This window comes from Perca flavescens, chromosome 9 (genome assembly GCF_004354835.1).
Source record: "Perca flavescens isolate YP-PL-M2 chromosome 9, PFLA_1.0, whole genome shotgun sequence".
Classification (NCBI taxonomy): domain Eukaryota; kingdom Metazoa; phylum Chordata; class Actinopteri; order Perciformes; family Percidae; genus Perca; species Perca flavescens.
In genome coordinates this window covers 36,069,082-36,080,240 of record NC_041339.1, presented here as the reverse complement: position 1 = coordinate 36,080,240, position 11,159 = coordinate 36,069,082, and the positions used below count along the sequence as shown (strand labels likewise).

Here is an 11,159-nt window from a genome sequence, read left to right as displayed (position 1 = left end):
CACCTTTTTAAGAGTTTATAAAAAAAAGAGTTGCTTTCTTAATTTATTAATTTTATATAACGTTAACCCAGATGAGAAGAAGACAAAAGTACAAAAGTAAAAATGGGTACAACTAGATTGAAATATGTAAAAACAAACCATAAAAAAATGTAAAAAGTCTAGAAGAAACAGCATGAAACCGATGTGTAGAGTTTAAATAAGTTTCTAAATTTGTCATATTTAGACAAAGTTGTTTGAGAAGTGAGTTTGAGGGAATAGAAAGAGCTCTTAGTAGAATCAGTATTTGGCTCTTAAATAGCCTTAACGTTGTTAGAGTAACAGTTAAGAAGGTGACAGCCTCGGAAAAGTCACCGTACCACCTTCTGAGATATTTTAGGCTACGTTCACACCGCAAGTCTTAATGCTTAATATGGATTTTTAACTGAGATCTGATTTTTTATTTGGCTGCTGACATGACCTTTTAAAATGTGGCCTAAATCAGATTCCATTGTGAACTGTTGTGCAGTTTCGAACTGACCCGTATTCTCGCTTCTATTTCAAAATGTTTGTGTAATGGCGGCCGTAACATTAATGAGCATGACACTAATTAGGTCTAACACCTCCCTCTCCCTCCATTGACTTGCTCCATCACCGTTCTCCATGTTGTAGGCCTAGTCAAGTTTTTAATGTTACTGTTTGTGTCTCGGACTAACTCCCACCGGATAATTGTGACAAATGTCGATGTAGATTGACTAAAAGTCGCATCAAATTCTCCTCGGTTGTTCACACTGCAGCCGCATTGAAAAACATCAGACCTGGGACTGATTCAGGACCACATATGGAAGTGGTCTAAATCTGATTTGAGTGTTCACACTACTTCTGAAGAAGTCTGACCTGGTCAATTGCCCCCCCCCCCAAAAAAAAATCAGATTTGGGCCACTTTTGCCTACAGTCTGAACGTAGCCATAAGCTTTTTGTTTTTCCGGTCTCATGGCAGTTTGTGTAAATGTGACGTTATTGTAATCTATTGATACGTGTTCACAGAGACGCTTTTGTCGGTTTTTACGTGCCGGACAACACGAAAATGTGAAGTAATGTATTTCAGTGGGAAGCATATTTTGTCGCCACTGCAAGAAAGTGGTAGGGAGTGATATAAAAAGACGAAAATCCGCGTAGGGAGGTTGGTCGGGGTGGTGGATGGGTCAAACAACACAGGACTTTCATCTGGGCAAGCGTTTGGTGCTTTGTTTGTCTTTCGTTTTGTCCCGCGTGTTACTGTGGCGCGTCTCCCGGCATTTATGGCGCCCTTTCCCCGTAAGGTTTTTCCTAAACCCAACCTCAGCCATCCTGTTATTGTGGCGCGTCCCCAGCGGGCCGCCTCGCGGGCGCCTCCCGGCTTCTGGAGCGTTGGCGTCCTTTCCCCGAGAAAATAACGTGACATTTACACGTAAAAAACATCTCTGTGAACACGAGAAAAATAACGTGATATTTATATGTATGAGATGAGAAAAACGTCTCCGTGAAGACGTATCAATAGATTAAGAATAACGTGGACATTTACAAGAACTGTTGTGAGACCGGGTTGGTTTATTGCACATGAGATGAAGACAAAGACAATAAGTACAATTAAAAAAATACACATAAAAGCCAAACCAGGGACAGTGAATGGGAGGTTTTCCTCGCCACTGTTCGCACTAAATGCTCTTGGGGGGAATTAATGTAATTGTTGGGTCTTTGTAAATTATAGAGTGTGGTCTAGATCTACTCTACCTGTAAAGTGTCTCGAGATAACTCTTGTTATTAATTGTTACTATAAATAAAATGTAACTGAATGCCACAAAAATGTGAGGAGTAAAGTTTGAGTAGAGCATTCAGTAGAATCAGTGTGCGGCTCTTAAAGGTCCAATATGTAATATATTTACTGTAATAAACCCCCAAATGACCCCATTGCGTCACCATATATTAAGTAAACACGCTAAGTTGAAATACTATGTTTGGTGACAACAATGCTAGTGGCAATATTGTCTCTGTGCTGTTATCTACAGTCCGAACTGACAGCTGAACAGTTCACTGGGAGCTGGTGTCGGCCTGCTGGAGTTTTTATGAAGCCCAGTATGAAACAGACTTGATATTTACACATTAATGGTCAATATTTTATATGTAGCTGTCCGTATTATATATATATATATGTCTGTGTTTGTATATGTATGTGTGCATATTATGTGTTTGTACAAATGTGTCTCTGTATATACACACACACACACACATCTGTATATGCGAGTATGTTTGGGTGTACACGTTTATATAAACAGAATATTGATATGTGTCTATATATATATATATATATATATATATAAGTAAGTGTAGATATAAATGGGTTTATACATGTGTCCATATTTGTATATATGTTTATGTACACATATGTCTGATTGCATGTAAATCTGTGTGCATATTTGATTATATTTGTGTGGTTAATTAATTATGTGTATGTAACCACACCTATATATAAGTAGCTAAAGTTGAAACGTGAGCGCTTAGTAGAAGGAGTGTGTGGCTCTTAAAAGAGCCGTTGTGTTGTCTTGGTCTCGGCGGGCCGGTTTACTTGGAGCTGGTGTACTTGGTGACGGCCTTGGTGCCCTCAGACACTGCGTGCTTGGCCAGCTCCCCGGGCAACAGCAGCCTCACGGCGGTCTGGATCTCGCGAGAGGTGATGGTGGAGCGCTTGTTGTAGTGAGCCAGACGGGACGCCTCCCCAGCGATGCGCTCAAAGATGTCGCTCACAAACGAGTTCATGATGCCCATGGCCTTGGAGGAGATGCCGGTGTCGGGGTGGACCTGCTTCAGCACCTTGTACACGTAGATGGCGTAGCTCTCCTTCCTGCTCTTTCTCCTCTTCTTCCCGCCCTTGGCAGCGGTCTTGGTCACGGCTTTCTTGGAGCCCTTCTTGGGCGCTTTGACGGTGGCTTCTGCTGGCATGTTTCCTTCGTTTAGGATCTCCTGAAACGACTAACTCCAACATACCCCGGACGCTTTATTTATATTCATTCTATGCAAATTTGAGTGTGCTGTTGCGCGTAGAGGATTGGCTGAGCGTTGTGGTTGAGACTGAGCATGCGCAAACAGAAATAAACCGCCCTACACTTCACAGTGAGGCTATCTAGGCCTTGCCTTCCGTATTAAATCCTCTTTTCTACATGTTTCCCCCTCTTTTTGTTACAAACAGAGGTGGATGTTAAAAATAGATGGAAATGAAAGTTCAGGGTCAGACTTTAATATGTGCCAGTGTTTTTAAAAACAGATTGTTAAGTATCCAGTTGAAATAGGTCAGCGTTGACTGATGGTCTAATGTCTTTTATAACAGAAACCAACGTTAGAGCTAAACAGAAATTGAACAGACAGAAAGCAAGATGGTGTTTGATCCTGTCACTGCCGTGAACTCGATACACTGTCTAAGATTTGGCTCTTTGCTGGCCACTTTTCATTATATCTTTCATAATTCAACCAATACTTGGCTGGAAGTTTTCATTCTTTGACTGCTGGTAGGGTATTTGCTGCTCATGATCTGACCGTATAGTCCTGAAGCAACAATGCTGTTATTAATGCACACAGGATATGACACCGGATATGTACTGTTCCTCTTTATATACATTTTTTTTTTTATCTACCAGAAATGACTAGCGCTGGTATATGGCTTAAAGAGACAATTCAAAATGGATACATTATTGAAAAATGTTTGTTTAGTTGCCACTTTGTGCAATAAAATGGTTCATTTTATAACAAGTGCTGTGCAGAGCCAATGCTGCTGGTTAGGCCGGTAGTGTAGTATATTTTAGCCTGAATAGGTTCAAATCGACAGGCCCCTCACAGATTATGATCCGGCCCGTATCTCAATTTAGGTTTACAATACATTTTGGCCCACCTAGTTTGTTTTCATTTTTTTTTTGACGATTTGTAACTTTTTCCGACGTTTTTGGGCGGTTCTTTTCTATGACGGCCGAGGAACTTTCTCCTGACTTCTTTAGGACTTTATGTTGACAAAACTGTAAGTGAGAAGTCATGTCAAAATTATTCCCAAGTCTAGAATATCTTATTTCATTTTTTTTCTCCCCAAACATCTGGCGACCCCCAGAAATTATCTCGTGACCCCCTCGGGGGTCCCGATCACTAGGTTGAGAACCACTGACCTATAGCATTGGAAAGTTATCAAAATCCACAAAATAAACTCAAATCTACTTTTACACAAAGTAATGCTGTAAACATCCTTTGTAGCCACTCTCGACTGGAGCTAAACTCCTTTTTATCGGACTCTTCCTGTCCATTTTAACATTTCTTTCTTTCTGTTTCTCCGGATGATGTTACCGCGTCTGCTCTGTTTTTCCTCCTTTCTTCTTTTTTTTTTGGTAATTTCTGCTCCTTATGGTGAACTTTTAGAAACAAACTTAAATTAAATTAAACAGGAAACAGGAATTAAGACAATGCATTACGAAGACAAAGATAAGATCATATATCAACTCTCTCGTATGGCGAGTGGGTTGTGTCATTCAAAGGATAACCAGGAGAAGGAGAAGGAGGCTACCCTCCCCGTCGTCGCCAAACCGTGTGGAGTTTTGAATTGATTTAATAGGGATTGCAGACAAGAGACCAGCGGCGACTAGGCGGCGAGGGCATGTAGAAACATTTTCACGAATTCCCATCAACTTTACGCCTACTAAAGATGTCTAAACCAAAGCCGGTCTACGGAAAGCCATTCCACTCCCTATTCAGCCCCATGTCCCCAAAAGGAAACTTTGTCAACATCTGTTTTATCTAAAAAGATAAATTTCTCTGTCTGTTCGTCTCACTTCAATTGTATTGCTGCAAAATGGGCATTGTGTCAAGCAGACCAACACGTTTTCGATGCTATTTTTCACTAACACCAACTTATTACCAATATTTTTACATGCACGTTGGGAATTCATGATCAATAAATCTCATTTATAGGAGATTAGACCTGATTTTGAAATGATGAATGATTCTAACTAATATTAGAGGAACGTATGTTGGTGGAGAATCAGTCAAAGTTCAGTCAGGTTTTGAAACCATTTCACTTTTTTCAAATGCTATGAAATTGAATACCCACAATTCACTGAAAGTAGTAATCAAGTATTTGCAATTTTACTTAATTTTTTGAGTAATTTGGTTAGAAAGAAACCCACATTTCTGATATAGAAGTTTTGAGGACAACAGGAGGCTTAAAGCGTAACTCTCGCCAAAATGCAACCTATAGGGTCTTTTGTGAATGTATGTAAGCATAATTAGGAGCGCATCGCCACTTTTAAGATTGACTGTGTTCTTGTTTTTCGGTCAAATGGCCTTTTGAATGGGAGTGCTAGGGGCGCTACTATGCTAGCCTCAAAATAGCTATTTTTAAAACACTAAGAAGGCTCGACACAACATGAGACTTTGCTCCAATTGTTCAGGTGATTATGTCAACCCTTGTGCTTAAATTTCAGATTTTTTGAAAATGGTTTAAATACTCAGAACAAACATTTTGATCTGCAGCATTGTTTTGGACACTTCAAGTGCAAATTAAGACTGTGTGTCCCTTTTGTTTTGGACCCAGATGCTGAATATGCAGAACGGGCTGTTCACACATCAGGCCAGGTAGATGGAGGAACATCTGGCTGAGTGGCTGAGGACAACATCCTGTTCCTTCACACCTCTCAGACAGAAGAAGATGGTTGGTGACTTCAGGAGAACAAAAGGAGAAAGCCCTCCTCCTGTTGAAAGTGCATAAATGTAAAACACTTTGAATCTGAATCGAGGTACATAAAGAAACTGCCTTCTGACAGTTGTTACCTACTAACCAGTAGTGTAGTCTATGTGATACGCAGGTTTACGCAGTATACCCACTAAGAAAGCTCCAGGATTTCCATTTAACCCACTTAAAAATGCTCAATGACACGCAACAACATACTTTACATTATGAGTTTGAAATATTTTGAATTGTCACCTGTGGTTTTCTTCTTCTCATGGGCTAAATGAAGGGATTTCCACCGTAAATTAGATCCAAATACAGGAAAACTTCCCTGGGGGAGGATACCCACTATAATATGCCCACACCAAAAGGCAGATTCTGGCCTATACATATACATATACATATATATATACATATACAAAAAAATATGTTTATTAAACTAACAAAACCAATAAAGTAAAACTCCATCAGTTAATGTGTAATACCAGAAATAAGACAGTATTGTCCTCTTTGGATTTGTGTTATAAAATGTGTTCAAACTTCTCAAAGCCAATCAGAAGGAAGAGTCTTAACTTCCTGCCGTTAGGCCCCGCCCAGCGAGACACAGGCCCCCTGCTCTCTCTTACGTCCGCAGATAAGACGTAAATACAGCCGTTTGAACACCATCAAGTCATTCGTTTCATCGATCTTAACTGAAAAATGTCTGGAAGAGGAAAAGGAGGAAAGGGACTCGGTAAAGGAGGCGCCAAGCGTCACCGTAAAGTTCTCCGTGATAACATCCAGGGCATCACCAAGCCCGCCATTCGCCGGCTGGCTCGCCGCGGCGGAGTGAAGCGTATCTCCGGCCTGATCTACGAGGAGACCCGCGGTGTGCTTAAGGTTTTTCTGGAGAACGTCATCCGTGACGCCGTCACGTACACCGAGCACGCCAAGAGGAAGACTGTGACCGCCATGGATGTGGTGTACGCTCTGAAGAGACAGGGTCGCACCCTGTACGGCTTCGGAGGCTAAATTACCCGGATCAACGACAACACAACGGCTCTTTTAAGAGCCACCCACTAGTCCTTAAAGAGCTCAACTCCTCCGTTCGTAGTATTAATTGAAAGCATGAAATAATTCCATCAGAAGTACTTCATCAGTCTGTAGAATATTAACTTTTATCTGCAGAAATGCACATTTCTCATTTAAATTAAGGGTGTTATGTAAAATTCATTCTGAAATTTAGCATGTTGATGGAATTTTCACTTTTTTTTTTTTTTCTGTAAGTATAAAATAATCCCATCAGAAGTACTTGGTATAGATATTACTTAAACATGTCATTTATGCCTCATAGTTTTCTGTTAACTCAGATTACAAATAAAATGTAATAAACAGGCATTACTCTTCTTAATAAAACTTTATTGTTTTACATTGATCTGATGGGTCAGTGGTTTTTGTAATATGTATACCTAAATAGAACTTGCTTAAACATTAATTTACCAATCTTTTAATTACTCTTAAGCATTAAGAATAATGTAGCAGGAAAAGAGTGAATTTCCTCTTATCTTTGAGTGATGATTTAAGTTGATCAGAAGTGCTTGCTGCAACTTGTGTGAATATCATTTTGTGGGGCTGCCTCTAGCTCACCCGGTAACACTGTGCGCCCCATGTAGTCATTCCCCATCTCTTACCTTTCCTGTCAATCTAAAATAAAGGGAAAAGTCCCCCAAAAAAAAGCATTTTAGCATGTTTATGATGGCACCATGATAACATATCAGTCTTTTCCCCCAAAAAATATGACCCATTATCAGGATTAAGCATTTAAAGCAGTGACTTAACATATATCAATTGCCTTGAATATTCTAGATATAACTTTTATTTGTACTATTTATATTGATCATCTTACAGGTTCAGTGATGGTTTCTGTATCGCATACACCTTCAAACTAACTAGCTGTAACATGTGTCTATGGCTAGAGACTCCACATTTAATTTAATTCGTTAGATATTACTTCCAGAAAACGTCAGGGGGGTGCTTCCTGATACAGAGGCTTGCAAAAGTATTCATACCCCTTAAACTTTTCCACATTTTGTCACGTTACAACCGCAAATGTAAATGTATTTCATGGGGATTTTATGTGATAGACTAACACAAAGTGGTACATAAATTGGGAAGGGCAAGGAAAATCATACATGGTTTTCACATTTTTTTATGTTTAAAAAACTGAAAAGTGTGGCGTGCAAAATAATTCAGCCTCCTTTACTCTGATTGCCCTAAATAAAATCCAGTGCAACCAATTGCCTTCAGAAATGACCTAATTAGTAAATAGAGTCCAGCGGTGTGTAATCTAATGTCAGTATAAATACAGCTGTTGTGGGAAGGCCTCAGAGGTTTGTTAGAGTGAACATTAGTGATACGTTACATTACGGTTAGGGAAAAAAAACATACATTAGCTTAGCAGACAGGTCAGGGATAACGTTGTGGAGAAGTTTGAAGCAGGGTTAGGTTCTGGAAAAAGCATCCTCCGTGAGATTGAACATCTCTCGGAGCATCGTTCAATCCATCATCATAAAAAAAAAAAATGGGAAGAGTTTGGCACTGCTGCAAACCTACCGAGACATGGCCGTCCACCTAAACTGACCGGCCGGGCAACGAGAGCATTATTCAGAGAAGAAGCCAAGAGGCCCAGGGTAATTTTGGAGGAGCTGCAGAGATCCACAGCTCAGGTGGGACAGTCTGTCCACAGGACAACTATTAGTCGTGCACTCCACAAATCGGTGCATTTATGGAAGAGTGGCAAGAGGAAAGCCAGCGTTGAATTAAAGCAGTGACGGATCTAGAAAATTTTACATGGGGGGGGGGCAAAGGGGTAGCGAGAGATCTTGGTAGGGTGGCAGGGGAAGACTGTACATGGGAACCCCCATATGTAAACTGCTATGCCCTACTACAACTATTATTTCTAGTCATAGTTCCGTTATCTTTTTTGTTACTATAATTACCATTATTATGAATCATAATTCTCTATATCTGTATCTAACCAGGGACCACCAAGACCCTGGGTCTGTCTGATGTTTCTGCCCAAAAGGAAGTTTATCCTCGCCACTGTTGTGTGTGTGTGTGTGTGTGTGTGTGTGTGTGTGTGTGTGTGTGTGTGTGTGTGTGTGTGTGTGTGTGTGTGTGTGTGTGTGTGTGTGTGTGTGTGCGCGAGCCAGACTGGGCGAACGCCGCTCTGCACGTTTGATGCAGGGACGTAGCTGAGTATTTGAGGGGCAGGGGGCTAAGATTACATCTACAATTATTATTTATTATGAATTAATATAAATTAATTGTTTGTTGCAATTTTTTAAGAAGCCTGTGCACATAGTGGCAGTTTGTTTTTACAAGCAAAGTTAGGGGGGCAGCTGGGGGGGCAAGGCCCTACAGTGGGGGGTCAGCTGCCCCCCTGTAGATCCGCCCCTGAATTAAAGCCATAAGAAGTCCTGTTTGCAGTTTGTGGGGGACACAGCAAACGTGTGGAGGAAGGTGCTCTGGTCAGATTAAAGGTATTGTGGAGGATTTCCCCAAATTTTAGAAAAGAACCGCCCTCTGTACTTTTTGAAAAAATGCACATGCTCAACACTCTGCTCCCGAGAGGGAACGCCTATTAAACGTGTGCACGAGCACACATACAAGCCTACTCTCCAAAAGAAGATTTGCACTTTTTCACAAATCGAGATGTTTACCGTGTGTGCGCGGTGCGTGACTTGTGCCACGGCTAGCATCGCTAATCATAGCTTAGCTACATCAACTTTTACTAGCAGTGATTTTAAATGGATTTCTCCAAATAGCCAAACTTTACCTGTGGAGTAGAAACTTCACGACTGAGGCATCAGTGGGAAGCCCAACCTGTGCTTTTAGCGCACGCCAGCGTGTGAAATATTCTCCCAAAAGCTTCAATGCTTCAATGAATGGCTGAAACCGTAGCTCAAGCTCACCACACACACACACTTGAAAGCTCGGGACGTAAACATATCACCAGAATGATTGACAACCAGGAGGACCAATAGTCTTGATGATCCACCAGGAAAAAGAAAATCCTCCACTGTACCTTTTAAGTTTTTAGCCTAAATGTGAAACGCTATGTGTGGCGGGAAACTTAACAATGCACATCACGACGGAACACACCACCCCCCCACTGTGAAACATGGTGGTGGCAGCAATCATGCAGTGGGGATGCTTTTCTTCAGCAGGGACAGGAGAGCTGGTCATAAAAAGCTTCCATGCACTTTATAAAAATATCTATGCGCTTTATGAGAGGCTCCAGGCACTATGCACTTAATCTTGGTTTGCACATTTTGTTTTATTAGTTATATTTTTGTAATTCTTGTATTGTTTATATTGATGTTATGTAGCCTACTGTATGTTTAAATGTAGGCCTATAAATTGTAATTTGTCAAAAAAAAAAAAACAGAAAGCTGGTCAATTTCTGACCAAGCTTGATCCCTGCGGCAGACACAAATATCTACATGATTGAACGATTAAATTGTTGATTTTCTGCATGAAGTCTGGTGGGGGACAAGCGTACTCACATCACCACCTTTAAGAGTTTAAATAAGTATTGTTTTCTTAATTTATTTGATGAAATACAATGATAACCACATGAGAAGAAGACACAAGTAAAAATGGGTAAAACTAGATTGAAATATGTAAAAACAAACCATAAAAAAGTCAATAAATCAGCTTGTTTAACAGCATAAAACAAATGTGTAAAGTTTCTAAATGGGTCATATTTAGACAAAGTTGCTTGAGAAGTGAGTTTGAGGGAATAGAAAGAGCTCTTAGTAGAATCAGTGTGTGGCTCTTAAAAGAGCCTTAATGTTGTTAGAGTAACAGAGGGAGTTGACCACCAGTAGGCTACCACCTTCTGAGATATTTTAGGCTACTTGTTTTTCAGTTTCTTGCACATGAGATGAAGACGACACAATAAGTACAATTTAAAAACAACAAACCGAAACCACACAAAAGCCAAACCAGGGACAGCGAATGTCTCGTGGAATATAGAATACATCTGCTTGTTTAACGCCAGAAAAATGTGAAAAGTGAGTAAAGTTTGAGTAAAGATTTTAGTAGAATCAGTGTGCGGCTCTTAAAGGTCCAATATGTAATATATGTACTGTCATAAATCCCCAAAATGACCCCAATGCGTCATCAGATATCAACCCTTACGTTGCATTCCCGTTGACCATGCAACGTTTTGTTTTTCTGAGTCAAAATTTATAATTAAAGTGGCCGTGATGGCCCAGTGGGTAGAGCAGGCGCACATTTACATAGAGGGTTATGCCTCGAACCCAGGCATACACAAAGAGAATGAGATGTATGTTGTGAGTATGTTACTTACTGTAGTAGCCACTTCTATCCACAGTTTTTAAAACAACCATGACATCATATGTCATAAGCATTCATGGCTCACCAGAAACAGAGCTCT

At 40.4% G+C, this 11,159-nt stretch overlaps 2 protein-coding genes across 2 annotated transcripts; one reads left to right on the top strand and one right to left on the bottom strand.

The window, feature by feature from the left end:
• Positions 1 to 2,546: 2,546 nt before the first annotated feature.
• LOC114561430 (histone H2B) lies at positions 2,547 to 2,971 on the bottom strand. The gene has a single exon (XM_028587454.1). It carries the CDS (start codon positions 2,953 to 2,955, stop codon positions 2,578 to 2,580), a length of 378 nt encoding a protein of 125 aa, XP_028443255.1. The 5' UTR covers positions 2,956 to 2,971; the 3' UTR covers positions 2,547 to 2,577.
• Positions 2,972 to 6,394: 3,423 nt separating this feature from the next.
• Positions 6,395 to 6,894, top strand: LOC114561434 (histone H4). Its single transcript, XM_028587456.1, has one exon. The coding sequence runs from the start codon at positions 6,416 to 6,418 to the stop codon at positions 6,725 to 6,727; it is 312 nt and encodes a 103-aa protein (XP_028443257.1). The 5' UTR covers positions 6,395 to 6,415; the 3' UTR covers positions 6,728 to 6,894.
• The last annotated feature ends 4,265 nt before the right edge of the window (positions 6,895 to 11,159 follow it).

Excerpts from the sequence above, each read along its gene's own strand:
- LOC114561430 (XM_028587454.1), bottom strand. The coding sequence starts at position 2,955 with ATGCCAGCAGAAGCCACCGTCAAAGCGCCCAAGAAGGGCTCCAAGAAA.
- LOC114561434 (XM_028587456.1), top strand. The coding sequence starts at position 6,416 with ATGTCTGGAAGAGGAAAAGGAGGAAAGGGACTCGGTAAAGGAGGCGCC.